This window comes from Aspergillus puulaauensis, chromosome 3 (genome assembly GCF_016861865.1).
Source record: "Aspergillus puulaauensis MK2 DNA, chromosome 3, nearly complete sequence".
Taxonomy (NCBI): Eukaryota; Fungi; Ascomycota; class Eurotiomycetes; order Eurotiales; family Aspergillaceae; genus Aspergillus; species Aspergillus puulaauensis.
The window spans coordinates 1,158,797-1,185,924 of record NC_054859.1 but is presented as its reverse complement, the minus strand read 5'-3'; the positions used below and the strand labels follow the sequence as shown (position 1 = coordinate 1,185,924).

Below are 27,128 nucleotides of genomic sequence, written 5' to 3'. Positions count from 1 at the left end.
ACATGTATCCGTCTATGAAGACCACAGCATGGACCCTGTCCAGTTCGGATCGATCGACGAGATGAGTTCAAGCCTAAAATGATGATGACGGAAATAGACCAGCATGGGGAGGATCGGGAAGTCAGGACTGGCGCATTTGGCGTTGTGAATTTGCTTCTCATAATTTCATCATTCTATACCTAGGACAACCCGATGTTCCTCTGCCATGTATCTACTACCTACTAGAGCCCGAGAGATATCCTGTCTGAACATATCAGCGAGTGGCACCCGCTGAACGATTCAAAAATACAATTTTGATAGCAAACACTCAACAAAAGAAGCCAGTGTTTTTCTACTGGTAGTAGGAAGAAAACCATGTCTATATTCGTCATCAACATAAGGACATAACCGCGTAGTAACTCTAGAATATCACATTTATTTAGCAGCCTCTTCCCACTGCACACCAGCCCATTCCTCCCTGTATCCAACAACACCAACCTCCGCGGGTCCACAGTTCTTATTACAGACCCCCATAATGATAGTGCCCCATTCCATACCCGCATCATCCTTCCCAAGCCCAACACCCTCTCTCCCATCCTCAAGAACACTAATTGCATGCGGCACAAGCTGCAGCTCAAACACCCTCTCACTCCCACAAGACTCACACCGAGGCATGCGACTCTCACCACTCGGCGCCGTCGACAAACCACCAAGCTTCGCAAAAGCAGACTCGTGAAGTCGTTTCCCAACAGCATCAGTGTGGGAATACAAGACGGGCGTACCGCGGAATTCATATCGTAGCACTTGCTCGGGGTTGTGGCCGAGCCGGGTGGAGAACTTCAGGAAGGCCTTGTCGAGCTCGGACTCGAAGGCGTCTTTGACGTCTGCGCCGCCGGCGCCGCCCTCGGCATCCTCGGTCTCGATTGTGACGTTTTCGGGGATCTTGGGCGTTGGCGCGCGTGAGATGTTTTCGCCTTCAGCGTCGATGTAGAAGTTTGTGAAGGGTTCGGGGAACTCTGAGCGTTCTGGCCAGGGGACAGGAGGGCCTGATGGCTCGGGGGTTTGGGTAGATGGCGCGGGGTCGGAGACGCGAACTTTGTCGGCGAATGTTTCGGCTAGCATATTGGGAGTTGAGTCTTCTTGAGATTCCGTAGTCGAGTTGTTGGCTGGTGCTGGTGCTGGCGCGGGAGCTGGGCTAGGGACAGGGCCAGCGAATGGGTTGCTTGGTTGGCTGGACGCGGGCTTCGACGAGAAGGGGTTTGCGTTCGCGGAGACACTGTTTACAAGGCTTGCGCCTCCGAATAGACTTGCACCAAGATCCGGCTTGGGTGCTTGAGGCTGTTCCACCTCTTTCTTCTCGGGCTCCTGCTTTTCGACCTTCTGCGGGGGCTGGTGGCTCTTGTGTCTTCTCGTCGCGCGCACGGCTCGGATACTGCCTGACTTGCGGCTACATGCTTTTCGTGGACAGGAGAAGATGTATAGTCGCCGGTCAGCATCTGGGAAGTGCTCGTATAGCTCGCCGTCAAGTTCAAGGAGAAGCAGCATTGGGCCACTGCACACTTTGCATTTGGCAAAATCACCGGGAGGCGGGGTAGAGCCGTCAATCCATGTCTGGGTTGAAACGGGTCAGCATGGGCGACTTCAAGGAATTTTTGACAGGTTGCATTCAACATACTGGCCACCCACCTATGTGGGTAACAGAATCCTCAATGATTTCCTCCGAGGCGTATCCCAGCACGACTCCGGTCTCAGTATAGTCCCCCTCATCCTCGAAGCCGGAAGAGTCGCTATCGTAGGGATCCATTGTGGCGATGGTCTGACTGTGGGTAAAAAACAAACAATTGAAATCGATACTTTCAATGTCAGCGATGAAGAACCTCTCTCAACTGTCAGTGCAGTGTAAATGTGGTGGTAGTTATCTTCGCTGCTGTATACACGAAAAAATTTAAAGATTTGGGCGATAAGCGATAGGTACGACACTAGTGCCATTCTGGACTAGCGTGTGATGACAGCTCCAGCAGCCTGATACAGCGTCAAGTTCACCTCATCAACAACTCCTCCATCATCCCTCGCAATTCTTCTCATCAAGCGGATGCATCAATAAACTTAATTCAAACTTATCCATATATACTATATTCTGTTTCTTGGACTGGAAGCTGGTGTCCACCCCTGGAAGTCAGAGACCATTTACTCGGTACCACAGCCGGACTAGCAATCACGCTAAACTCAAGCCCCCATATCTTCCATCATGGGGTTCTTCTCCAGAAGTGGTGGTCTAAAATGGTTTCTATGGGTGTGGGCTCTTCTATATGCCACATCTCTTGCATTCATACCCATCCCCAAACTTGGCCGTACAAAAACGCCCCTTCCACCAATTGAACCGCGACCAAAACAGGTCGCAATAATCGGTAAGATCTTCCGCTGTATAGAAGCTCGACCGTGCATTAACATCTTCGACAGGAGCTGGCGCAGCTGGGGCATCTACTGCGTACTCACTACGCAAGTATGCAGATGAAAATGGAATCGCTGTCAATATTACTGTCCTTGAACGTTCTTCTTATGTTGGAGGCCGCTCAACGACGGTCAATGTGTTTGATGACCCGACATACCCAATTGAGCTGGGTGCATCAATCTTCGTCGAGGTCAACTACAACTTAGTCAATGCGTCAAAGGAGCTTGGTCTTAACGTCACGGGCGCCAGCCATGAACGTCGCAGGGAAAGTGAAACCCTTGGCGTCTGGGATGGAAAGAGCTTCGTCTTTGTAATGGAGGACTCTGGCAGCTGGTGGGATATCGCCAAAATCATCTGGCGGTACGGTCTGGCTCCAATCAGGACCCAGAACCTGATGAAGAACACCGTCAACAAGTTCCTCCAACTCTATAAAGAGCCGCTTTTCCCATTCAAGTCTCTTACTGCTGCTGCTGCCTCGGTAGGTTTATTGGATGCCACCTCCACACCCGGAACTACATTCTTGGAAAAGAACAGCGTGTCGCCGGACTTCTCTCGAGAAGTGATCCAAGCAAGTACGCGGGTCAACTACGGGCAGAATCTACCTTTAATTCACGGCCTTGAATCAATGGTCTGCATGGCCACTGAAGGTGCTGTGTCTGTTGACGGAGGGAACTGGCAAATCTTCGACGGGATGCTCAAAGCTGCGCGTGCGGATGTGCGACTCAATCATACCGTAACATCCATCAATCGGAACAAAGACAGCACAATTACTCTGGACTTCAAAGATGAGCATGCCCAACGAAAAGCCGAATTCGATGAAGTCGTTATCGCTGGACCCTACCAGTATTCCGGAATCACCATCTCCCCACCTCCCGAGAAAACCCCAGACACCATTCCCTTTCACACTCTCTACGTAACCCTCTTCTCTTCACCACATCGTCTATCTTGGAAATACTTCAATCTCAAGGGTCCCTCCGACATTCCTCCTGAAACAATCCTCACCACCCTACCACGTGGAACAGACCTCGGAGACACCGAGGAAGGCGTTGGCCCAGCCGGGTTCTGGAGTATCAGCACCCTCCGCACCGTCACCAAACCTTCAACTTCCCCAGAGGAACCAGAAAAGCAACACTACGTTTACAAGATCTTCTCGCCCGAGCGACCTACTGCCCAATTCATGCAAGACATCCTAGGCATCGACCAACCAGACCAAGAATCAACCTCCACAGGGTCAGCTGACGGTATCGACGACCTCAGTAAGGAAGATGTAAGCTGGTACCACGAGAAAACATGGCATCCCTACCCGTTCTTGTATCCGCGCGTGACATTCGAAGACCCGATTCTCGCCCCCGGTGTTTGGTATACCGGTGCAATCGAGAGTTTCATTTCAACAATGGAGACAAGCGCGCTTATGGGGAAGAATGTGGCGGCACTGATGTCGCACTCGTGGCTCGACCAGGATGAGGATGGCGAGATTCGGGGGCTGGACGATTCCCCTGCCGTGGAAGAGGATGGGAGGGCTGAGCTTTGATTCTACAGCGTTGTCCTGTCTCGTGAACAACGGCATCTGCTTCGTGGTTTCAATTTTACTGAAGTACGGCGTTATTCTTAACAAATATTCATGGAAAATAGCAAAGATAGTAAGATGGCATATATTTGACGATGTCAGTTGATTCATCATATCATTAATATGTAAAATGTAACTGCCTGTTGATAAAGACAGAACGGCACTGAAGCCAAAAAAAAAGGCGACTGAAGCCTTTGAAAAGGGTAAACTTTTCCTGTTGAAGAAGGTGTTGAAGAAGCCATCCCAGTGCTATGTTTATCACTTGCTCATGCATATCCATATCCCGTGACCCGCGTAAGGTTGAAAAAGCAGACCCGTAAACCCCAAAGAACGCACTCCGCGACCCGATTTTATGCGCAATGATGTTGAACTCGTACAAGAGTAATGTAACAAAACAAAAGTAAAACAAAAGAAAATTGGTATCATATCCAAGAGTTTGGGGTTAAAGCCCAATATTTGCCCATTTAAACGGGGAGAGGGAAGGAGCTGGCCCATTGGGCGACCTCCTTGCGCAGGTTGAGGATCTCAGGGACGGTCTCGGAGGCGACCTTGGCCCTGAAGTCCTTAAGCTTGTTGGCTTCCTTGGGGAGCTCAGCCTGGACGGACTTGCAGATGTTGATCGACTTGTCGATGTAGTGAGCGATGCGCTTGAAGTCCTCCGCACTCATGCCACGGCTAGTCATGGCGGGGGCACCGATACGGATACCGCAGGGGGTAAGGGCAGACTTGTCACCGGGGATGGAGTTCTTGTTGCAAGCAATGTTGATCTGCTCAAGAACGGCCTCGACACGAGCACCATCCAGGGCCTTGGGGCGAAGGTCCAAGAGAACCATGTGGCTGTCGGTACCGTCGGAGACGAGCTTGTGGCCCAGGGTCTTGAACTCTTCCTCAAGAGCCTTGGCGTTCTTGATCACCTGCTCCTGGTACTGCTTGAACTCAGGGGTGGCAGCGTACTTGAGCGCAACAGAAAGAGCGGTGATGGTGTGGTTGTGGGGACCACCCTGGTGGCCAGGGAAAACGGAGAAGTTAATGGGGCCCTCGAGGTCATACAGGATGTCCTTGCCGGTCTTGGGGTCGGTGTTGCGTACACCCTTGCGGAAGAAGATCATGGCACCACGGGGACCACGGAGAGACTTGTGGGTAGTGGTGGTGACAACATCGGCGTACTCGAAGGGAGAGGGGATAACGCCAGCAGCAATCAGACCGGAGATGTGAGCCATGTCCACAATGAGATAGGCGCCGACCTTGTCAGCGATCTTGCGCATGCGGGCATAGTCAATCAGACGGCAGTAGGCGGAAGTACCAGCGACCAAGCACTTAGGGCGGTAGAGCTCGGCATTGGCCTCGAGGGTGTCGTAGTCGATGATACCGGTCTCGAGGTTGACGCGGTAGGGGAAGGTTTCGAAGTAAGTAGAGACAGCGGAAATCCTGGGCAATATGGTAAGCTACAAGCCCGAACCCCAGGTTGACTATAGTACTCACTTTCTGGCGGGGGTCTGGTAACCGTGGCTCAGATGGCCACCGTGAGGAAGGTCGAGACCCATGAGACGGTCATGGGGACGCATGAGGGCCTGGTAGACCTGCAAGTTGGCCGGGCTACCACTCAGGCACTGGACGTTAACACCCCACTTGTCGGAGTCGAGGTTGAAAGCCTTGAGAGCACGGGCCTGGCACAGAAGCTCAATGGCATCGATGTGCTGGTTTCCACCATAGTAACGAGCACCGGGGTAACCCTCGGAGTACTTGTTGCACATGGGAGAACCAAGGGCATCGAAGACAGCGCGGGAGGTGAAGTTCTCAGAGGCAATCAAGACAACGGATTCACGCTGACGTTGGATCTCATTTTCCTACATGAGGCAACCAGGTCAGAATTGATTGTTGGACAAGAGAAACCTCTGCAGTATAGCTATGGGAGCAGAAAGCTGCGGAGGGCCACGTACCATGATCTTAGCAACCTCGGGGTCGGAAGATACGAGGCGATCCTCCATTTGCTACATCGGTGAGTCAGTCATGCTCGAGAGATCTAAAGCTCGCAAAGCTCAATGGATGACTTACAGCCCGGTGGGCATCTGACAGAGCGTAGGCAGCCATTGTGAGAGGGAGTAAAGAGGTAGTAAGGATGAGAGGGAAAAACAGAAGCTGGAGGATGAAGAAGAGAACGGGGACGGCGAGAAGGTGGGAGGACGAGAAGAAAAGAAAAAAAAAGTGGTGGGGTAATCAATGGCTGCCTCAGGAATCCGGTCTGTCAGTAAAACCGGTGACCCAGACCGCGACATCGGAGTTACGTTTCTTCACCGGCCCACACTTGTCAGAGAAAGTGAGCCTTAATTGGGCTATGAGTTGTTTTACACTCCATAATACGCAAAGGGCTCGATTTATGGGATAAGATTAAGCGCATGTTATTCACGTAGAATGGTAGCACACCGGCAGTAATGAGGACCGCGGTGGCTCTAGCTACTCGTGTACCCTCTGTCCCCCGCCCCCCCAAGTATTCAGAGTTCGGATTCTGCAATTCAGGCCCATCTGGCGTCCATTACCCTGGGAACCATCTGTGAGACTGATTATCGAGAGTATAAAGGCCTGAATCAAGTGCCGAAGCAGCATTGGTCCTGATATTAGCTGGCCATCAACGGCTGAGGGCTAAAGCGTCATCTTGCGCTGGCGGGGATGGGTATGTAACGGCTGAGCGGTGCCAGCACCAGATTAAACCGGTCTGGATGATGATAATCGCCCAAGCTGTTGTTGGGCTTTGGATCACCCCGTCGAAGACAGGGGTACTCGAGGGCGTCTGGGCTGTTCAAAGGCTTCCGAAAATACTCGTCGGTATTCAACCCTGATATTCCACATTCAGAAAGCAGTTGACGGCTTTCGCCTTAATATTTCAATGAGTTCTAGCGACCCAAGCATCAATCCAACACGATTCGCCCAGTTTCCTAACCAGGCACTAGCCCCCACCCTGGTATAGGACAGAGAATCGAAGCACTGGGAGAATAACATGGCAATCTTTTCGCCATATAAACGCAACTCCATTCCCTGCGTATGAGAAGAATTGCACTGTCCTCACTAAGTTCCCCAGCTTCAAGGACCAAGTGCTTTGGTCTTTTCAGATCCAGTATTGTTTGCTCTTCTCCCAAAATCGGAAATCACTGATTTAAGCCTTGTTATCCTGTCTTCAAGGTCGTGAATTTCTCTTTCCTGCTCACCAACCGTACGGTCCACATCAGGTAAGCTCTCCACCACGCCTTGTGCCTTTTGTATCCGAATCTTGATCGAGCTGACCTCTGTCGGAAGGTTCTTGGCGTCTAGTTGGGGAGGCAAGTTTGACCCCAATGCTGCGATCTCAGCCGCCGCGGACGTAGGGCCAGGACCCGAGGCAGAGACGCCTCCTAGCAGTTCAGTACTGTTATTATCATTGCCGACCGCTGAAGTTGGTTGTTGCTGTTGCGCCTGGCTTTGATCCGCTCCAGGAGCAGCGTCATTCCCGGCATTGGCGGCCCCTTCCCCGTTTGCTTGAGGGCCAAGCAGTCGGAGAATCACGCCATGTAACGGGGGGATGAAATCGAAGGTCTGCGGAGGTGGAAAAGAGAAGGCCTGCGGCGTTGTAGGCGAGTCGTTGATCGCTGGAGTTTCGGGTGCAGATGATTTTGGGCCTGGTGTTACGGCGGTAGGCGACCTGGAAGCCATCGCGGTTGGTAGGGGGAAATAGGAGGCGAACAGAAAACGATCCGAGGTGAGTATCCCGTGAGAGCGAACCGGAAGTCAGAAAATGCTAATAATGGGGCTCCAGATAGCAAAAAAATGTCGACTCTCCCGAAAGCTGGGGAATTGTTTAGGGAAGAGTCGGAACGCGGTCGAGAACGGAAGAGCGACAGCAAAAGTGACGTAGAAATCGCGGAAAAAAAAAGAAAAGCGCCGGTTTCCCAAAGCGTCACCGGAGCCCCTCCCCCTCCATACTATTCTTTCCAGCTCTTGCTCTCACCGGCCACTGCCTCGACTTCACGTTTTTTTTTCTCCCGCTCTCTTCTACTTCTTCTCGATCATCAATATATTTTGCTTATTTACTTTATTTTTGTGAGTACCACATTCCTCTCAATTGGCTCTCTATGGTCTGCAATTCCGCAGCCATTACCATCATCGTGACCTGATATTAACTGACTGCTTCCAGGATCAGCTACGAGCTAGATATTCATTATGGCCAAGGTTGACCAGAAGGTTGCTCTGAGTATGCAATTTCACATTCCCAACAAAATCTCACAATATGACATTCATTAATACGGACGTGTAGTTGTCATCGACGGTTGGGGTGTCGCTGGCCCCAACTCTCGCGAAGATGGCGATGCTATCGCAGCTGCCGAGACCCCGTTTATGTCCGGTTTCGCTGAAGCCAACTCGAAGACGGCTCAAGGCTACAGCGAGCTTGACGCTTCATCGCTCGCCGTCGGATTGCCCGAGGGCTTGATGGGTAACAGTGAGGTCGGTCACTTGAACATCGGTGCTGGTCGTGTCGTCTGGCAGGACAGTGTGCGCATCGATCAGACACTTAAGAAGGGAGAGTTGATCAAGGTGGAAAACATTGCTGCATCTTTCAAGCGTGCTAAGGATGGCAATGGCCGTCTGCACCTCCTAGGTCTTGTTTCCGATGGTGGTGTCCACTCCAACATCACCCACCTTATCAGTCTGTTGAAGGTCGCCAAGGAGATTGAGGTTCCTGAGGTCTTTATCCACTTCTTCGGTGATGGACGTGATACCGACCCCAAGAGTGCCGCCAAGTACATGCAGCAGCTGCTTGATGCTACCAAGGAAATCGGCATTGGTGAAATTGCCACCATCGTCGGGCGCTACTATGCTATGGACCGTGACAAGCGCTGGGAGCGTGTTGAGGTTGGTGTGAAGGGCATACTCTCCGGTGAAGGCGAGGAGAGCTCCGATCCTGTCAAGGCCATTGAAGACCGCTACGCTCAGGACCAGACGGACGAGTTCCTTAAGCCTATCATCGTTGGTGGCAAGGACAGGCGTGTGCAGGATGACGATACCCTCTTCTTCTTCAACTACCGCTCCGACCGTGTCCGTGAGATCACACAGCTCCTCGGCGACTACGACCGCTCGCCTAGGCCCGACCTCGCCTACCCTAAGAACATCCACATCACTACCATGACCCAGTACAAGACCGACTACACCTTCCCGGTCGCCTTCCCCCCTCAGCACATGGGCAACGTCTTGGCCGAGTGGCTCGGCAAGAAGGATGTCCAGCAGTGCCACGTCGCTGAGACTGAGAAGTATGCCCACGTCACATTTTTCTTCAACGGTGGTATCGAGAAGCAGTTCCCTGGCGAAGTCCGCGACATGATCCCCTCTCCCAAGGTTGCCACCTACGATCTCGACCCCGAGATGAGCGCCGAGGATGTCGGGAAGAAGATGGAGGAGCGTCTCGCCGAAGGCAAGTTCCAGTTCGTGATGAACAACTTTGCTCCTCCTGACATGGTTGGTCACACTGGTGTCTACGAGGCCGCCATCAAGGGTGTCGCAGCCACCGACAAGGCCATCGGAATCATCTACGAAGCCTGCAAGAAGAACGGCTACACACTCTTCATCACCGCTGATCACGGGTAAGTTTTGCCATCCCATGTACACCTACCCGAAACCAACGCAAGCTAACGCAACCACCTCGCAGAAACGCTGAAGAGATGCTCAACGAAAAGGGCACCCCCAAGACATCCCACACCACGAACAAGGTTCCCTTCATCATGGCCAACGCCCCTGAGGGCTGGAGTCTTCGAAAAGAACCTGGTGTCCTCGGAGACGTTGCACCAACCGTCCTTGCTGCCATGGGCATCGAGCAACCCGAGGAAATGACCGGAGAAAACCTGCTGGTCAAGGCATAAAAGTAATAAAGAATATAGATTTCTTTCACGCTAACTAGAAATAGCTTTATTTATGAAGAGATGAATAGTCACGGAGTTTTGAATTGAGCATATACTGTAGCTCTCAAATATCTTTCTCAAATGTCATGGCAAGCCAAGACAAGCAATACCAGTAGCAGCCAGGTGTAAATGTCCGCCTTAGGCCCTGCGCTTAATGTAGCAGATAGGCAAGCCCAATACTAATGACATACCACAAATCTTTCCATCTTTCCCCAGGGCTCCCTGTCAGATCCGAATTGGCTTTTCTCACCGGCGACAATCACCGGCTCCAATTCCCCGCCACCAGGCGGAAAGAATGCACAGTGTAAATTGCTAGCTCGAATGGCGTTCATAAACTGGGTATCACTCCATCAATTTCCTCTATCCCCCCCCTGCCCAAAAAACAGCATAGTCTCGGCCCTTAATCTGACGGTTTTGAGGCAAGCCCGAGCTCACGCAGACGCAGAGGCGGCGGCAGCCTGTTGCTGGATTTGGCTTTGGAATTGAATCATCTAAATCGTCAATTAGTTCGGGATTAACCTTTAGGATTGCACCCCGGAAACTTACATCTGACCGCTTCTTATCAGTCTTTTCTTCGTTCTCGGTTATTTGGCCCTCGATCCGTTTACTGCGAATTCATAATAAGCAAAGGCCCTTACTCGGTTCCTCGACCCTAGCTTCTGCACATTGGATAGACGATATCAAAGGGCGTAGGCATACATCTCTTTTTCAATGAACTCTAGACGTCCATTAACGGCCATCAATGCCTCGCTCTTATCTTGTTTCAACAGTACCGGCCCGATGAACTTGAAGATATTGGTGTCATCGTCGAGGGATGTGAACTCCGTCTGGACGCTCTTGTTCTCCTGCTGTTGAGATTCGAGTTTTTGGCGCGCATCGACAAGGCCGTCAAGCTCTGTTAAGGTATTCTTGTTAGTGTTCCGTCTTATAGAGGGTTACTATAATAGATCGCAGACGGGGTTCACTGATGCCCCGCTCCGCTTTTAAGGACGCAATTGTAGACGTACCGGTCTGGAGAGTCTGGTATTCCTCCGACAGAGCTTGCATCTGTTTCTGTGGGTCTGCCATAATTAAGAAATATAGGTAAAATCGAAAGGGAAAAAAAAAAGGTGTGAGGGGAAAAGTTGATGGCTGATGATGGAGCGGCAGAAAAGCATCCAGGGCACAAGAGAGTCACCGAAAAGGCGGCGTTGTCCAGAGAGACCGATCACCTCGCTCTCCACTCCATCTGATCCCCGCGAACAAAACAACACTGCTGCTCTTTACTCGGCGCTCGTATTGTCCTTTTTTGCCTTTCTCGTCCTGTCTATATTTCCCTCGTACCGAGAAATCTCCATCCTCGAATCTCTCGTTTTACCGCGTTACGACATCCCAGGCAACCCTTCGCTACCCTCCAACTCCCCGCCTTCGAGTTCCCCTCTTTGCCTCTCAGCCAGCCGTACCTGATCGAATCGCTCCCCGAAACCGAAAAAGAAGTAGCCAACAAGCCTCTGGAAATCTGCCGCCAGAATGAGCAACACCGATTTCCTAGGCCGTGCGATTGACACCGTCAAGAAAGCCATCGAGAACGACAATGAAGGCGAGTACGAGAAAGCTTATCAGCAATACTACTCCTCACTAGAGCTGTTCATGCTCGCCCTAAAATGGGAGAAGAACCCCAGGTCCAAGGAGATGATCCGCGCAAAGACGGCCGAGTACATGGATCGCGCGGAGAAGCTGAAGAACCATCTGGCATCGCAGGATAGTCGGAAAAAGCCAAGTGCGGTAGGCGCCAACGGCAAGGTGTCGCAAGGCAGTGGGAAAGGCGGGTAGGTTCTCTTCTATTCTCCATCGTGGCTGTCGCTTGTACTGATTCGTGTTTCTTGTTGTCGTATAGGAAGGAAGAGGACGACGGTGAAGACGCCGATTCGAAAAAGCTACGGTCCGCCCTTGCTGGTGCCATCTTGTCGGAAAAGCCGAATGTGCAATGGGAGGACGTTGCGGGTCTTGAGGGCGCAAAGGAGGCCTTGAAGGAAGCAGTCATTCTCCCTATAAAATTTCCACACTTGTTTACTGGACGGCGACAACCGTGGAAGGGTATTCTACTCTATGGACCTCCGGGCACTGGAAAGTCATATCTCGCCAAGGCCGTCGCGACAGAAGCAAACAGCACATTCTTCAGTGTCAGTAGTAGTGACCTGGTTTCGAAATGGATGGGTGAGAGTGAAAGGTAAACTTCCGAAATCTATGTGGCGTGCCTGTCCAGAACTGACACCTCTCTACAGACTCGTGAAACAGCTCTTTAACATGGCTCGAGAGAACAAGCCCGCGATTATATTTATCGATGAAGTCGACGCGCTCTGTGGCGCTCGTGGAGAGAATGATTCCGAGGCGTCACGCCGTATCAAAACCGAATTGCTTGTCCAAATGGACGGAGTAGGAAATGACTCCAAAGGCGTCCTCATTCTAGGCGCAACGAATATTCCTTGGCAGCTAGATGCTGCTATCCGCCGAAGATTCCAACGACGAGTCCACATTAGTCTCCCAGATGTCAACGCGCGCATGAAGATGTTCATGCTAGCAGTGGGCTCAACACCCTGTCTTATGACACAGGCCGACTACCGGTCACTCGCAGAACAGAGCGAGGGCTACTCCGGTAGCGATATCAGTATCGCCGTCCAAGATGCACTTATGCAACCCATTCGCAAAATCCAGACAGCAACACACTACAAAAAGGTACGGCCAACCTCTTTTTAGCAAATTCAGTCGGACCAGCGCTAACTCAATTCACAGGTATTACATGAAGGCCAAGAGAAACTAACCCCGTGTTCCCCCGGCGATAATGGCGCGGTGGAAATGAGGTGGGAGAACGTCGAGGCCGAGCAACTTCTAGAACCTCCTCTCATACTCAAAGACTTCATCAAGGCCGTCCGCAACTCGCGGCCAACAGTCAGCCAAGATGATCTAAAGAGGAATACGCAATGGACCGAAGAGTTCGGCAGTGAGGGTGCTTAATCCTACATGTGTCGTCTCTGGGTCCTTTTTCTGCGTATTCATCTCCGGTGTTGAACCCGATAGACCATTCCTCTATACATAACGCCGACATTAACGTTCACCTATCTTGTTGGTTATATCTATGCGCGCCGCTCCCCTCATTCCCATCATCATCACGAAGTCATCCCTGATCCACTCATTGCTCGTTCACCTACTACCTTTGACCTTTGATGCGGTCCATGTCCCTTTTCTCCTCACATACCGGTGTTAAGCGTTTTTATCTGTTGGATGAGGCTACCTAGGCAGGCAAGGCGTTACATTACTTTCAACTGTTTCTTCAATTCACAGCGTACCTAAATCTAGTGCCAAAACACAACCAACAATCTAAATTTGAAGACTTTATATGCACTGTACAACCGCCTACTTGCTACCCTTTCCCACCCTGGTCAAGATGGTATGGCTGCCTCCATATCGATCTATCAACGTAACAATAGCAAACTACATGCCAGCGGGCTGGGGAAGGTAGACAATTAACATTTTTCGGTTGAATATGCAAAAAAAAACATCCAAAGAAGTCCCTTGGTAATAGGTATTCATGCGACTGATAACTAAATCTTAAACCAAGTGCACGGCACCAAGTCATGACATCCATGCAACCCCAGAAAAACTCCAATACATGTAAATGAAAGCAAAGCTCGGAGATAAGACAAAATCAACAAAGGCCACAATCATCGCTGGGGAATCACTTATTTAATATAAACAAAAAGGGACAAGAGCTTCCAAAAATCCACGAGTAACAGAGTGCAATTCTATGCCTTTAATGACTCCCTCTCCCTCCTCTTCATAACTTCATTCTTAGCCCGCTTAAGGCCCTCGCCTAGCTTTGTCGTCTTCTTCCACTCGCGGCCCATCTTCTGCATTCGAACGATGGCCTTGACCATGGAAACAGCCGTCTTGAGCTTCTCGGTTGGAGTGCGGGCATTGTTGCGATCACGGGGCTTGACGCCCATCTCGGAGATCATGCGGAGGTCGGCTTCATTGCTACACAGAGAATATCAGTCAGTACATTTACTTCGGGGAAGAATTGCAGCCGGATAACATACCAAGCAACGCGAACACGCTCCCCGAGCTCCATCAGGCCCTTACTCCACGCCAGGTCACAACGGAACTTCTGCTCCCTCTTGAGTCGGGCGCGGAGCCAGAGGATTTCCTTGCCTAGGCCGAGCATCTCCTTTTCGTGCTTGGTCCTGTTCTCTCCCTTGGTTCCTGCCTTCTCCATGGCCTGCTTGTAACGGTCTTGAAGAGAATCGAGCTCTTTGATTGCTGCGTTAGCCTTGCGAGCGTAGGATGCACGTTCTTCACGGATTCTGCGGGTCCTAGCTTCGGTGTCGTTCAACTGGGCTTCTTTCTCGGAGACTTGGAGGGCCAAAGATTCAGCCTCCAAGGTAGATTGTTTAAGTAGCTCGTGCAGGTCACGCTGGTCCTCCTCCCGCATTGCAGCTCGTTCGAGACTATGGGTCTTTGATTTCAGTTCCCTCAAAGCACGATGCGCGTCTGAGAGCTGCTTCCTAAGAGACCGAACCTCTTCGTGCAATTTACTAGCGGGTGAGGACGAAGGGGATTGGCTGTCGAGCTTTTTGATCGTTGCATCATGCAGTTCCCTCTCGAGCTCTACAACCTTCGACTTGTAAGCACGGATAGAAGCCTTCTGGCCGGCTTCGCGCTGAATCAATGCCTTCTCTCGCTTCCGCACTTCATCCAGGCTATGACGCAGAACCGATAGATCTGCTGCGCTGGCTGACTGCTCGTAGTCCGCAGGGGGCTGTTGCTCGAGAAGCTCTTCCAGCTCATGAATACGCCTCTCGAATCGCTGCAGTTTGCCTTTAGCCAACGCCAATTCTCGTTCTTTTCCACCGGAGGCCGACTGTAGTTTGTCATGGAGCTGGTCGATCTCGGCAGACAAACGGTTCTCTTCCAGAGCAGCTCGTTCAATTTCACCTCCCAGTTGGTTCTCAAGGGAGTCTTTGGTCTCCAGGAGCGACATTTTGTCTTCTTTGAGCCTCTTAAGTTCGTTTTCTAGCCGAAGTGATGTTTTTCGAAGCTCAACCTTTTCCTTATCAAACTTGGTCACGTCGCCCACTTGATTCTGGGCTTGATCTAGCTGTGCTTGGAGCTCATCGCGTTCCGTCTTGATCTCAACCTTTGTTGTTCTCAAGTCATGTAACTCAACGTGTGCGTTGGCCAGTTGATCGCGAAGCTTCTGCTTATCAGCAAGTATCTTCTGCACTTGGCCATCCTGTTCAGAGGGTCCTTTCTCTGTGCGTTCTTTGGCGTATTCTTGTTCTTCCTCCAGGTTTGACTGGAGAACAACCACCTCATCCTCGAGAGACTGTACTCTTTCCTTGAGTGTCGCTTCCGCGCGTCTCGATAGGCGAAGCTCCTCTTTGACAGAAAGTAACTCATGCCGGATCTGGTCGATCACTTCTCGCTTCGCAGACAGGTCGTCATTTAATTCTTTCACTTGTCGACCAAGAACGGCTTCAGCATTAAAATGCCTCGCTTTCTCGCTATCGATGACGTCTTGCAGTTTAGACTCTTTTCCTGTCAGCGTGTGCTCCACTTGTTCGAGCTTCTCGATAGTCCGCTTGAAACCTGCAGCTTGGTCTTCCGCCCTGTCCTTTTGAACTTGTAGGTTGCGCCTCATGCTCTCCCATCTGTCTTGCTCAAGAGCGAAATGTCCTTCTTTATCTTCGATTTCGTGGTGAAGGGACTCTATCTCTTCTTGCAATCGCTCAATATCTTCCAAGTACTGGGAGCGCACATTCTCCGCGTCTTCCGTGGCGTTATGTTTCTCGGCGTCGAGTGACTCCTGGAGCTCGCGGATTATAGACTGCGCTTTAGCAAGTTCGCTTTGCAGATTCCCGGACTCGTCCGTCAGGGCGTGATGTCGAGTATGAAGGAGGGCCTTTTCATCGCTCCTGCGTTGAATTTCATCTTGCGCTTCATGAAGCTGAGCGTTTAGGTTGCCTCGTTCATGGCAGGCCAGCTCACGCTCTCGTCTTATTTGACCGAGCTCTTCTAATAATCTCTGTTGTTCGTCGTCCGTGTTTTGGCGAGACTTCTGAGATTGTTCTTCAAGGCTAGTCATTCGTTGAGCTCCTGATTCGAGTTCTTCGTTGAGCTCGTTGTTCTTCTGGCGGAGCTCCTTCACTTCCTCTTCCAACTGACGGGCAAGACCCTTAGTGCTGAAAGATTTGTTTGCCATCTCATCCTGCAGCTCCTGTAGGTTCTCCTCGGCTCGTTCCTTCTCCTCCAAGACCTGCTGTTCAGAGGTTCGTGCTTCGATGGCTTCCGACTTCGCATGGTCAAGAGAGTCCTGCAACTCCTCTAGCTGCTCCTTAGCTCGTCGAAGCTCCGATTCCAACTCAGACAGTGCATCATTTTCTTGGCCGTCTTTGTCTTTCAGTTCCTCGATCTCTTCCTCGCGCTCCTCAATTGTCCGGTCTTTCTCCCTGAGGGACATTTCCAAGTCCTCGATGTCATCTCGAAGCTTGTCAATTTCCTCCGACTGCGAGCCCTTTGCTTCCCTCAGTTGCTCTTGGAGTTCCCTCACGTGCTCGTCCCTGCTATCGAGTTCCTCTCGCATCGACTTCAACTCACGTTGTACAGTTTCGTCTGTAAATCTTCTGCGCATCTTTTCACTCATCTCTTGAAACTGTTGGCGGTAGGCTTCTAGGTCGCGTTCGGCTTGTTGGAGACCCTTCTTATACCGTGAGATATCGCGTTGCATCGTCAATTTCGAGACCTTGAGTTCTGTATTCTCCAGGAGCGCTGTATGGCTGTAAGCCGGTCCGGCCTTTTCTAATTGTTGTTGGAGGAAGTGGATCTTCAATTTGAGCCCGAAGTTGTCCTTGTCAAGTTTATCGATTATCTGCAGAAGTCAGCACTTCATCCATAAGACAATGCGTTAATAATCTTTTCTTGTACCTGTTCTTGTTCTTTTAACGTCATATTATTCCCATCGCCGAGGATGTTTCCGTCTCTGCTAGTAAGCCCCGGGAGCGGCGTCCCCTGGACACTGCTGCTAGCTACTTGCGGGACAGGTGTCGGGTCCTCGACCGTCGCGTCTTCCTCATCAATACCCGTCATATCCACTCCAGGTAATCCGGGCGTGTTTCCATTACTCCGATAACCTGGCTTCAGATAAGATGGGGTCTTCGGCGCGCTAGGCCCTCCTCGCGTTGTTGACATATTTTTCATGTGATTATTTTTCATGGCGCTCTTCAGCATTGGGGTGAATTCACCCTTCACACCCGCCGTAGGCAGCTGCTGCCGTGAATTTAACGCGCTCCTCGTGGACTTCGGGCCGCCAGTCGCCCGGGGTGTGTTGAGCTTCGATCCTGCAGAGCTACGTCTGCGCCCGTCGCCGAGAACCTTGAGAACATCCTCATCTTTTGAGGGTGTCTGGAATGAGTTTTCGACGGAGTCGAGGGCCGATAGATTGTGCCGTCCGACGCTGCGAAAGCCATTCGTTAGGTAAGTCGCGTTCCCGTCGACTTCGGTGCGCGGGGTGTCGATGTATGGGTAAGCCATTTTCGGTTTGAATCGCGCGAGAAATTGCTGTAGTTAGTAGATTCAACAAATTTCCAATGTCCTCCGATGCACAAACATCCCCGACAACGCGGGATAAAAGAGTTGGGCTCAATGGGTAGGAGCAAAACGCATTGGTGATGATGGACGTGTTTTGGGCGGTGAAAGTAAATGCTCGGGAGTTGTTGACATCTAGCTCGAAGCGGCTTAGCGTGAACGGCGGCACATATCGGACCGGGGATTATCCGCGTTTCGGTCGGTATGAAGTCATACCGATGGTAATTTTAGCCTCTGGATTTTGTACCTGCGGCGAAAAGAAACGTGGTAGTTCCTGTGCAAACTAGGGAGCTTCTAAGAAGCGGATCATCATGGCGCCCATGTCGCAGGAAGATATCGAGTGGTTCAAGTCCACCTTTCGGCCCATTCCTAAACCTGAACTGCCGGACGACTGCATCGAGTACTCGTTACAATATATCCCTTCCAACCCCGCCCCCGCTGTTGTCGATGAGGTCGCAGATACACGAACACGGTTGATGGAGGTGCAGAGATCTTCTGCTGAATTGATAAAACAACTACTAAAAGACTATATATGGCAAAGAGAGGCATTCCGCCTTGAGATTACCAAAAAAGACGGTATGTTTGCGGTTCGCCATGCGACTTTGTCTCACGAGCATATCTAACAAGATCATGTCTTAGGAACAACCATATTAAGCGGTCGAACGAATTTTGGAGACTCTGTTGAAGATGAATGGGTGATCGTGTATCTGTTGCGGGAGTTGACAAAGAAACACCAAGATGTCTGGGCTACAGTGACAGATAATGATGGCCAGTTCCTCCTTGCAGAGGCTGCCGGTGCGTTGCCTTCATGGCTGGAGCCAGAAATAGCAGATAATAGGGTATTATTCGCCTCCCAAACTCAACTTTATCGCATACGCTAATTGCGCATTAGGTTTGGCTGCACCAGGGAGAACTTGTTGTCATCAAACCGAAGAGTGAGAAGGGCAGGGTCACGGAAACGATATCCCTACCGGAGGCGAGGAACATAATAAAAGAGGACCCCAAGCGGCTTATGCGCTCAGCCATGATCCAGGAAGAGGCGTTTTACCGACTACGGAATTATCCCAAGCAGATTAGTGAGAACCTCCATTCGGCCTTGGTTACTATCCCTCGCAAGGTGGCCTACCTCTTGCATCAAAAGCCCGCTTATATATCTCCTGCTGTCGAAGCCTTTTACCTTCGGGATCCTATCGCATTGAGGCCTCTTCGAGGTAAAGACGCAGGAGACCTGATTTTCAGGCCTGAGGATTTCGTTACAGTGAGCACCCGATTTACACGGACCGGCTATGCGCAAATTAAGAGCCAAGATTTCCCGGCTCCCAAATCCTGGGTCGGCAAATTACCTTCTATCGAGGATCGGAAGTTATATGACCGCGCCGATGCGGGTATGAAAGTTACTTCTGGGTTCGAAATGCTTCTCACAGACCCCCAGAATCAGGATAAGCCGCTGGTGCGAGAGATGAAGCTCATACTCGAGGATCTAGACACTGGGGATGAATCTCTTCCCACTGATGAAGAAATTCAAACTTGGGAGAAGCGTGAAGATGACGAAAAGTGGTTGGACATAAACTTTGAGGACTTGGACACGGAGCTTAAGGGGAAGGGTAAAGAGAAGGAAAAGTCTGCGGGAGAATTTGGGGACTCCAATGCACAAGAAAATCTGCAACGTATAGTTGCTCAGTTTGAGAAATTCTTAAACGACGAATCAGCTGGCTTCGAAGGGGCCGATTTCATTGACGATTACGGATCAGATTCAGATGTCGACGAGGACGAGGAAGAAGAATTGGACAGTGAAGGGGAGGACAAAGACGCATCCTTTGACGAGGAAGAATTCTCTAAAATGATGAAAGAGATGATGGGCATGCCGTCGATGCCGCCTTCTCTGCCTGGTCTCAGCGGACCGTCTGCACCACCGAAGCCGTCCAAACGAGTGGAGGAACTGGACACCGACTCCGAGGATGACACTGAACAAATACAGCAGCTTTCAAGAGAAATGGAAGCTGAGTTGAAAGGAACAGGAGTTCTCAACCTGAACCGTCCTGGTGACGTATCTCAGGGCAAACGTGCCGTGTCTCAGGAAGAAACAAATGAAAGGGCAAATGGGGGCGCGGAAGCCGAGGGCGACAACATCAATATCAACCTCGTGAAAAACTTCTTGGAGAGCCTTCAGGGACAGTCAGGGTCGTCGGGTCCAGCAGGGAACATACTTTCCATGATGAATGTGCCGATGCCGAAAGACGATCGCGAACGGTGATCTACTCTACAAAATTCGGCGGCGTTGTAACGACTTTATGTTTTGCATTTATCAGGAGCGCGGGTGCATATACTGAAATTGAAGATAGAGTGGACAGCATCAGATAGAAAGGAGTATGTCTTCTAATCCACTGAAAACCAGCCCGTGCTGAAAAGTATACTTTCCAGATTGGAAGCCCGGAAGACCACGGAGATAGACGTTATCGGTCACGTGCTGCTGCTTATCGGGGCTGTTCCCCTCTCGATCTCTCCGCTTCCTTCCTGGTTCTTCCTCCTCTTCCCACCCCACCACGGCGCCAATCCTGATAAACTTCGGGCTGTGCAATACGCTGCTGGTCACATTCGTTTTCTGAAAGTCTAACTTTCTCCCAGACTTCCAGTCTTCCAGCAGTTCAAGCTCCGTCTACGCAGTCTTTGGATTTCCCTGAGTTTAAAAAGATCTGGCCCACTGTCAGCCGTGGTGGTGGAGACACTTAAGTGGTGGATGACATACCGTGCTGCTCTCATAAAGTGTCCAACCGGACATTCCTGTCACAAGCAACATATGCGTTATATTGTCTGTCGGTGATTTTTGACATTTCTGTATCCCCATCGAGGTCATGGCGACTGCTGCCCATTGCTACTATTGCTTCGAGTGCCTGGCTGCCTCGTATGAGGGTAATGACTCTATCAGCCTTGCCGCTGTGGAAGAGCTATGGGAAAGACACGAACAGTTCAAGAAACTCTCCGAGCTTCAAGACGGCGAAGCGTTACCTTCAAGTGAGAACGATGTTCCTGGGCAGCAACCTGTAAACGATATTGAAGAATCAGGTCAGGGAGTGCAGAACCTCTCACGCCCTCAGACCATTAAGCTCCCGAGTATCGACCGCCTACAGACCCAGGCATCTGATTCTAGTGTATCTACAACACCATCCACAATGTCTAACAAGTCATCAAGCTCGGTCTTCTCGAGCGCTACCACATCCAGCTCGATGTCTTCGCAGTCAGATACTCCAAGCGCAGCACAGCGGCTAGCCGAACAGAAATATCCCCTGTTCGTCACATGGAACATACTATCGAAGAGCGGCCGTAAATCCTTGCGTGGGTGTATCGGCACATTTGAGCCCCAGGTACTTCCTCGTGGCCTGAAGCACTACGCCTTCGAATCGTACGTACACCTACCACGCATCGCTACCGCCGCCCTCGAACCATTCCCCGTAAACCCAAGCTAACTAACCAACAACAGTGCCTTTGAAGACACCCGGTTTTCTCCAATCCCAGAATCACTTCTTCCCTCCCTCTCCTGCTCTTTAACTCTCCTAGGGACATTCGAACCTTGCACAAACGCCCTAGACTGGACGCTCGGCGTCCACGGGATCCGTATTTCCTTCATTCATCGCGGCCGCCGCTTCGGCGCAACGTACCTCCCCGACGTTCCCGTTGAACAAGGCTGGACCAAAGAAGAGACCGTGAAGAGCTTAATGCAGAAAGCTGGGTGGGACGCTCCGTATGAAAGCTCGACGAGGAGATTTCTCAGGGGTAGCAGCAGCACAAGCCAGAACCCGAACTCTTCAAAGCCATGGGACCAGGTCTCAGACTTCCGAACCGTCAAGTATCAGGGCCTCAAGTCGTCTGCAGATTATGAGCAATGGCAAGAATGGCGTGAATGGGTGCTGTCCTTGGATGATGGGAGTGAGAAGTTGTTGGCCTCATAATCTTGCCCTCACTCCCATGTCGGGGTCACCAGGTCAATAGTATCACGGGGTACGACTTATGTTCTATGACAACCATTCCACGATGGATATGATAAATGGACCGGTGTTTTATCCGGTATCGGCGTTATTTGTTTCAATTGGCTAAGACATTCCGGGATTATAATAGGTATGTAGAATGCAATATCGTATTCATTCAATAGTCTTCGTAATGGAAGCATGCACGACATTCGTATTTCTGTAATCGGCAGAGGCTAGAGTGTTATATAACCATATCAAGTTTATTTATAGAAAGCTCCTAGATCTGTTTTAACATTATCGACAAATGCATATATATCAGTGCTATGCTAGGTATATACCAAGCAATACAGCAAGTAGATAGGTGACAAATCAATATCCCGAAGCGGTCATCTTTAGCCCGTTATTCATAACCAGTATAATGAACAAGACCAAACAACAATCATATGTCGCGATATCATGCACAACCGAAAAAAAGGCCAAAGCTCAAATAGACGGCAGTGCAGTCGATAGCGAGGCGCCGGGAGAGAAAAGATATCAACCATCAGCCAACAGATAGATAGACAGAAAGGGTTTATAAGAGAGAGGGCAAGGGTATCGTTATTCCATTTCCATATGCAGGGATTTCTCCTCGTGATATACTGTATGTAAATCATCGACGCCGCGTAAACTGGTCACCCCGGTTGGCGGTTTTACTCCACAGCCCAGCAACAGTAGCCTTGACTCGTCGTTCTTGTTCTCGGATCTGGTGCTCTGTTTGGCCGCGGGCGTTTCCGCGGCTGTCGAGTTCCATGGGGTCTCCGCTTCCGCTACCCTGTGGGGTGTTGGATGATGATCGATCCTCTGTAACTTCGCTCCCGTTAACCTGCTCGGGCTTGGGGTCGACGCTCATCATGCCGTCCATCATGAGGCCGCCATTTTCGCGCAGTTTGTTGATAGCGCGGACGGTGTCGATTGCTTTGTGGAGGGTGCGGCGGGCGTTGAAGTTTTTCTTGACAGTTGGCAGAAGATCTTGGGCGGCGTTCTGTGCCTCTGAGTCGTATGGTGGGTTCACCCAGGGGTGTTGCAGGGCTTGGTGGGCAGTTAGGCGGGCTTGTGGGTCGACTGTTAGACAGGTTTTAATGAATTCACGGGCCTCGACGGAAACACCGCGCCAGTACTCGATGGGCGTGAATGAATATGAAGCTTCGAGAATGGCCTGCATCTCTTCGAGATTGGAGTCACGGTCAAAAGGAGTGTATCCGCAGAGCATGAAATAGGTAATCACCCCGACTGCCCAAATGTCGCTGTATTGAAGTTAGTCATTGCCACTTCATGGGTACGGTATTAACGGTTTTAGGACGGTAGAGACATACACAGGCTTTCCGTGGCCGCTCTTCTTGAAGATCTCGGGGGCCATGTATCCCGGGGTACCACATGTCGTTGTGAGAACGTGCAATTGTTCCTCATCCATGATTCGCGATAGACCAAAGTCTGCGATTAACAAGTCTGCGTTGTCCTCGGGGGTGCGGAAAAGCAGGTTCTCCGGCTTTAGGTCGCGATGTACAATGCCATGGTCATGCAGATATGCGACAGCAGACAGGATGGCACGAATCAGGTCAGCAGCATCGGATTCATAGTAGCTTCCCTTACGGCAGATGCGATCGAATAGCTCCCCGCCCAATGCAAGATCCGTGACAAGGTATACTGCAGCAAAAGGCGAGCCGTTAGCGCACGGATCTATGCAACCATATTGAAACCAGCACTGGTGGGAGCCGTACAGTTATTCATCGTCTCGAAGTAGTCAACCAGAGTCAGGATATTCTGGTGGCCCATGGAAACCTTCTTCAGGATTGCGATCTCATTCCGAACCTATATCCGCCTTAGCCGACGTTCTCGAGCTCTTCCGCAATTATCGGCCCTGGACAATCGGCCATGAGCGGCAGCCTTTGGGCGAAGAAAATACCATATGTTCACGTCCAGCCATCAGTCGCTTATTTATCACCTTCGCGGCATAATACTGGCCGGTGTCAATGTGTACGCATTCCTTCACGACCGAGTAGGAGCCCGCTCCTAGGGTCTTTCCGGTCTTGTACCGGCATGGTTGGACTTTAGGTTTCTGGCCCGGCTGGGATTGGGTGGCCATTTTGGAGGAGTGGCAGTAGAGATCGGTTTTTGAAAAAAAGGTCAGACTGAGGATATATTGTGCGCGCTCCTGTCTCAAAGTGACCGGTCAGATTCAAGGGGATAAATGGCGCAACCAGCACAGGAACGCAGTAGTCGCGATGGGTGCTCAGAATTGTGCGAAGAAAAGAGTCAAGGTTTCCAAGGCCTAGCCTATAAATCGACAGGCGCAAACGGGAGAGTTTCAAGAGCGTGGAGGATTTTCGGTGAAGCTTACCTTGACTTTGCTATCGGATCGGCCAAGCGACTGCGGGGTTTCGATGCGAGGGGACAGTCCGGACTGGCGGTTCGCGGTCTCGAACCTCTACCAGTCACAAACTACAGAGAGTGACAAGAAAAAAAGAACAGAGAAGGCCAGAACAGGGTCAGGTCAAAGACAAGGAGGAGGGTGCGGAGGGAGTGGGAGAAGCGAAGTTCGGCCAGACAAAGTGATCGGGACCGGGCTGAGTGCGCCATTGATCGTCGCCGCAACTCCCCCACCCTTTATACTGAGGCTGTTTTAAAACTTGGATTGTTTAATTCACTATTAGTCACTTGGCTCATGTTGTGCTAGAAAGATATCTCAATTCTTATCAGTTTATAGGTGTTGTATATATATATAATCTCGGTCTGCCTCGGTTCGCACACCCACTGTCGTCTATATATAGCATCATTGTATATTCCATCAATGAGCAAAGCGAAAGTCCAACCTTTTATTCCCCTCATCCTTCGTCGTCCTCAGATAGTGATCCTTTTCCTGAGAACTCATCGCATCCCAGACCCGGTCTCGAGAATTGTTCCGCCAAACGTAGTAGACCTTGATGAAGACCGTCATGACAATGTTCCAGGCCACAAGCGCAAGAAGGACCTTGTTTCCTCGTCTATAGTGGGGTTTGTCGTCCTCGCGATAGATCTAATATTGAGTTAGTGGTGCCGAGAAAAGTATAGCCACTACTTACATTCGAGGAAATAATGGAGCTCGCCTGGCAGATCATGTTATACAGTGCACTGCCGACTGTTCGCGTCCGCACTGTACCGGCGTTGCGCGATGTGAGACTGACTGAGGCGCTGTTAGAATAATGTAGACATTTATAAGACGTGGTTGGCTTACCGTTGATGGAATGGATATATGGGAAACCAATCAAGAGCACAGTGACAGCGTACCAGCTCCAGGGACTTGCAGTAGACGGCAACAATTCCAGCGCCAGCAGCAGAGGCAAACACCAGAATGAATAGAACATAACAACCGCCATTCTGTTGTCGATTCTCTCTGAGACCCAGGACCAGAACACAAGCTGGATCAGGAACAGCACGTATGCCGGGATTGTCAGGAGATTGGTTTCGAAGGTGTCAAACCCAAGGGCTTTCAGATTGAGCGTCAAATACGCCGAGACAGGGCTTGTTGGAATCAGTAGGGTGAAGCTGATTGCGTACAAGGGCCATAGGTCGTAGTCGGTGAGCGAAGCCCAGAGCAGCTTCAGAGTCAGTCCTTGACGGTTGTGCATTCCTCCCTGGATGGCGAGTTAGTTTTCGATCAATATACATGGATAATCTGATAGATGGACGTACCTTGCCTGGATCATCTCTAAGGACTCGATTGACCATGATGACTTCTTCTCTCTCTGAGAACCACCCATCTCTACCCCGGAACCAACTGGCAGTTTGAGTCGGACTTGGGGGAAGATAGAACCACGATACCAGACCGATTATGGCTGTCAGGGCCCCCTCCAAGGCAAACAACCACCTCCAACCCTCCCAGCCGCCAATCGTGCGCATATGAAGTATACCATAAGCGAAGAACGCCGCAAGAATGAACGTAAAATGCGATGAGCAGTAGAAAAGGCCAACGCGCATCGGGAGCTCCCTGTTCGTATAGAAATAGGACAAGTAGAGCAGTGCGTCCGGGATAAAGCCACCTTCTACCAGGCCCAACAAAGCGCGGGTCGCATAGAAGCTTTTCTCGCCGGATATCAGGCACTGGAATATCCCAATCACACTCCATGTCATCATCTGGATGGGAATCCAGACGTCGGGCCCGAGTTTCTTGGAAATCATCTGCGAGGGAACTTCAGCGCAGAGGAAGCAGAGATAGAAGATCATCATGCCATAGTTATACTGGTTTGTTGTAAGTCCGAGGTCGTCTAACATGCCGTCGCTCAATGCCTGCGAGATGTTGCCCCGATCAAGCTGCAGAGCGAAGAACATCAAACAGACCCAGGAACAGATGCGGTAATCGAGCTACAAGACTTATCAGCTCGATGTGTAGTGAAAAGAGATAAAGATACTAACCTTCCTGACCAGCCGCTTCTCTTCCTTCTCCGTCCATTCAGCACTGGGATCATACCGATGTCTCCCTTCATATTCAGGAATCGGCTCATACAGCTCTGTAGCACCACCGCCGACAAACGCATCGCCCTTCCTATGCTGCAATATTTGGGTTCCCAGCTTCTCAGAGACCGATTCCCGGACCTGGTCCTTGGACGTGATTGAATCCTCGGGAGTTGGCTTCTCTGCCATGATGATTTCGAAGGCTGCCGTGCAATTGCCAAAGCATCTTGGATAGCGAACCCTGCCGCATTTTATCCCCGGCAATTGAATACGTAAAAATGCATGCAGATGATACCATACACTAGGAGGTATATAATGGCGTGCGACGAGCTAAATCCAGACAATACAATCGACCATCGTGTTTTGCGGAGTACATCTCCGCGGAGCTGCAGGAGCTGCACGTCCACTTGACAGTTCCACGAGAGAACGCGAATCCGCAAGAAAACGCCAGAACCGGTATTCTGTTCTGCTGATGTCGTTTATTTTTCCAGCATAATTCCTATATCCAGGTAAATAAATAATCCTAGAATGTGCTATGACGGATTCCTGTTACGTACTGAGCTGATCAAGTATAGACTTAGTTGGGAACACGCTAAGCAGGGATCAAACCCCAGTATACCAATTACACAGTCCACACACTGCAGTTACTCGACACTGACAGGAAGGGTCCCAGTCGCCACTTAATCCCGGTGAGCTCTTGATATGAACGAGAAGGGCCCACAAGGGTCTCCTTCACACTCCGTCCGCCTCCAGCAGAACCTGCAAAGAGGCGAAATCCGTATAATTATAGCATTCGGCAAAACGAGACAGCCCCAAACAGCCCATGTCGTGCTCCCCGTGGTCCACTTCATGGCTTCTCTGTATCTCCTCGGCCTTGTGTTTCCAGTGTTGAAGCGGTCAAGTTCCGAGTCCGGTGGAATGTCTTCGCAGTTAGTACGTTTGAAAGAAATGCCGGACAAGAACTAGAAGCTGGCACGGGCCCAGTCGGAGATGGCTCTTGTAATGGGCGGGCTATACATGCCCTAATGCTGCCGGGTTCCAGTACCTGGGATCACAACCCTAAAGTTACTGTACAAGTCGTAGATTTCACGGCTGAATTCAAGATCCAGTAAATTGAGGTTTATATACCGGCTAAACTACATAAGTAACATGACAAT

At 50.8% G+C, this 27,128-nt stretch overlaps 12 protein-coding genes across 12 annotated transcripts; 5 read left to right on the top strand and 7 right to left on the bottom strand.

Annotated features, from left to right (window-relative positions):
- Positions 1–414: 414 nt before the first annotated feature.
- Positions 415–1,783, bottom strand: APUU_30473S (small subunit rRNA maturation protein TSR4; the record flags this gene model as incomplete). Its single annotated transcript, XM_041701570.1, has 2 exons — positions 415–1,590; positions 1,655–1,783. The coding sequence occupies 2 exons, from the start codon at positions 1,781–1,783 to the stop codon at positions 415–417; spliced, it is 1,305 nt and encodes a 434-aa protein (XP_041554442.1).
- A 444-nt stretch (positions 1,784–2,227) lies between these two features.
- APUU_30472A (putative prenylcysteine lyase) lies at positions 2,228–3,962 on the top strand (the record flags this gene model as incomplete). The annotated part of the gene is made up of 2 exons (XM_041701569.1): positions 2,228–2,387; positions 2,440–3,962. 2 exons carry the CDS (start codon positions 2,228–2,230, stop codon positions 3,960–3,962), a joined length of 1,683 nt encoding a protein of 560 aa, XP_041554441.1.
- A 500-nt stretch (positions 3,963–4,462) lies between these two features.
- On the bottom strand, positions 4,463–6,089 carry SHM2 (glycine hydroxymethyltransferase SHM2; the record flags this gene model as incomplete). The annotated part of the gene is made up of 4 exons (XM_041701568.1): positions 4,463–5,426; positions 5,481–5,845; positions 5,939–5,989; positions 6,054–6,089. The coding sequence occupies 4 exons, from the start codon at positions 6,087–6,089 to the stop codon at positions 4,463–4,465; spliced, it is 1,416 nt and encodes a 471-aa protein (XP_041554440.1).
- A 987-nt stretch (positions 6,090–7,076) lies between these two features.
- APUU_30470S (RNA polymerase II mediator complex middle subunit MED9) lies at positions 7,077–7,682 on the bottom strand (the record flags this gene model as incomplete). The annotated part of the gene is made up of 1 exon (XM_041701567.1): positions 7,077–7,682. One exon carries the CDS (start codon positions 7,680–7,682, stop codon positions 7,077–7,079), a length of 606 nt encoding a protein of 201 aa, XP_041554439.1.
- Positions 7,683–8,189: 507 nt separating this feature from the next.
- On the top strand, positions 8,190–9,880 carry APUU_30469A (2,3-bisphosphoglycerate-independent phosphoglycerate mutase; the record flags this gene model as incomplete). The annotated part of the gene is made up of 3 exons (XM_041701566.1): positions 8,190–8,220; positions 8,284–9,604; positions 9,670–9,880. 3 exons carry the CDS (start codon positions 8,190–8,192, stop codon positions 9,878–9,880), a joined length of 1,563 nt encoding a protein of 520 aa, XP_041554438.1.
- A 470-nt stretch (positions 9,881–10,350) lies between these two features.
- APUU_30468S (tubulin-binding prefolding complex subunit YKE2) lies at positions 10,351–10,987 on the bottom strand (the record flags this gene model as incomplete). The annotated part of the gene is made up of 4 exons (XM_041701565.1): positions 10,351–10,410; positions 10,466–10,526; positions 10,619–10,814; positions 10,927–10,987. 4 exons carry the CDS (start codon positions 10,985–10,987, stop codon positions 10,351–10,353), a joined length of 378 nt encoding a protein of 125 aa, XP_041554437.1.
- Positions 10,988–11,428: 441 nt separating this feature from the next.
- Positions 11,429–12,913, top strand: VPS4 (AAA family ATPase VPS4; the record flags this gene model as incomplete). Its single annotated transcript, XM_041701564.1, has 4 exons — positions 11,429–11,727; positions 11,796–12,128; positions 12,184–12,634; positions 12,692–12,913. 4 exons carry the CDS (start codon positions 11,429–11,431, stop codon positions 12,911–12,913), a joined length of 1,305 nt encoding a protein of 434 aa, XP_041554436.1.
- Positions 12,914–13,701: 788 nt separating this feature from the next.
- APUU_30466S (putative spindle-pole body protein (Pcp1)) lies at positions 13,702–17,485 on the bottom strand (the record flags this gene model as incomplete). The annotated part of the gene is made up of 3 exons (XM_041701562.1): positions 13,702–13,933; positions 13,996–16,823; positions 16,880–17,485. The coding sequence occupies 3 exons, from the start codon at positions 17,483–17,485 to the stop codon at positions 13,702–13,704; spliced, it is 3,666 nt and encodes a 1,221-aa protein (XP_041554435.1).
- Positions 17,486–17,850: 365 nt separating this feature from the next.
- Positions 17,851–19,793, top strand: APUU_30465A (putative regulatory factor Sgt1; the record flags this gene model as incomplete). Its single annotated transcript, XM_041701561.1, has 3 exons — positions 17,851–18,115; positions 18,179–18,378; positions 18,432–19,793. 3 exons carry the CDS (start codon positions 17,851–17,853, stop codon positions 19,791–19,793), a joined length of 1,827 nt encoding a protein of 608 aa, XP_041554434.1.
- A 598-nt stretch (positions 19,794–20,391) lies between these two features.
- APUU_30464A (AMMECR1 domain-containing protein) lies at positions 20,392–21,486 on the top strand (the record flags this gene model as incomplete). The annotated part of the gene is made up of 2 exons (XM_041701560.1): positions 20,392–20,939; positions 21,018–21,486. 2 exons carry the CDS (start codon positions 20,392–20,394, stop codon positions 21,484–21,486), a joined length of 1,017 nt encoding a protein of 338 aa, XP_041554433.1.
- Positions 21,487–22,153: 667 nt separating this feature from the next.
- APUU_30463S (serine/threonine-protein kinase) lies at positions 22,154–23,626 on the bottom strand (the record flags this gene model as incomplete). Its single annotated transcript, XM_041701559.1, has 4 exons — positions 22,154–22,787; positions 22,857–23,187; positions 23,262–23,352; positions 23,447–23,626. 4 exons carry the CDS (start codon positions 23,624–23,626, stop codon positions 22,154–22,156), a joined length of 1,236 nt encoding a protein of 411 aa, XP_041554432.1.
- A 702-nt stretch (positions 23,627–24,328) lies between these two features.
- APUU_30462S (uncharacterized protein) lies at positions 24,329–26,160 on the bottom strand (the record flags this gene model as incomplete). The annotated part of the gene is made up of 5 exons (XM_041701558.1): positions 24,329–24,556; positions 24,603–24,703; positions 24,755–25,154; positions 25,213–25,881; positions 25,933–26,160. 5 exons carry the CDS (start codon positions 26,158–26,160, stop codon positions 24,329–24,331), a joined length of 1,626 nt encoding a protein of 541 aa, XP_041554431.1.
- Positions 26,161–27,128: the final 968 nt, after the last annotated feature.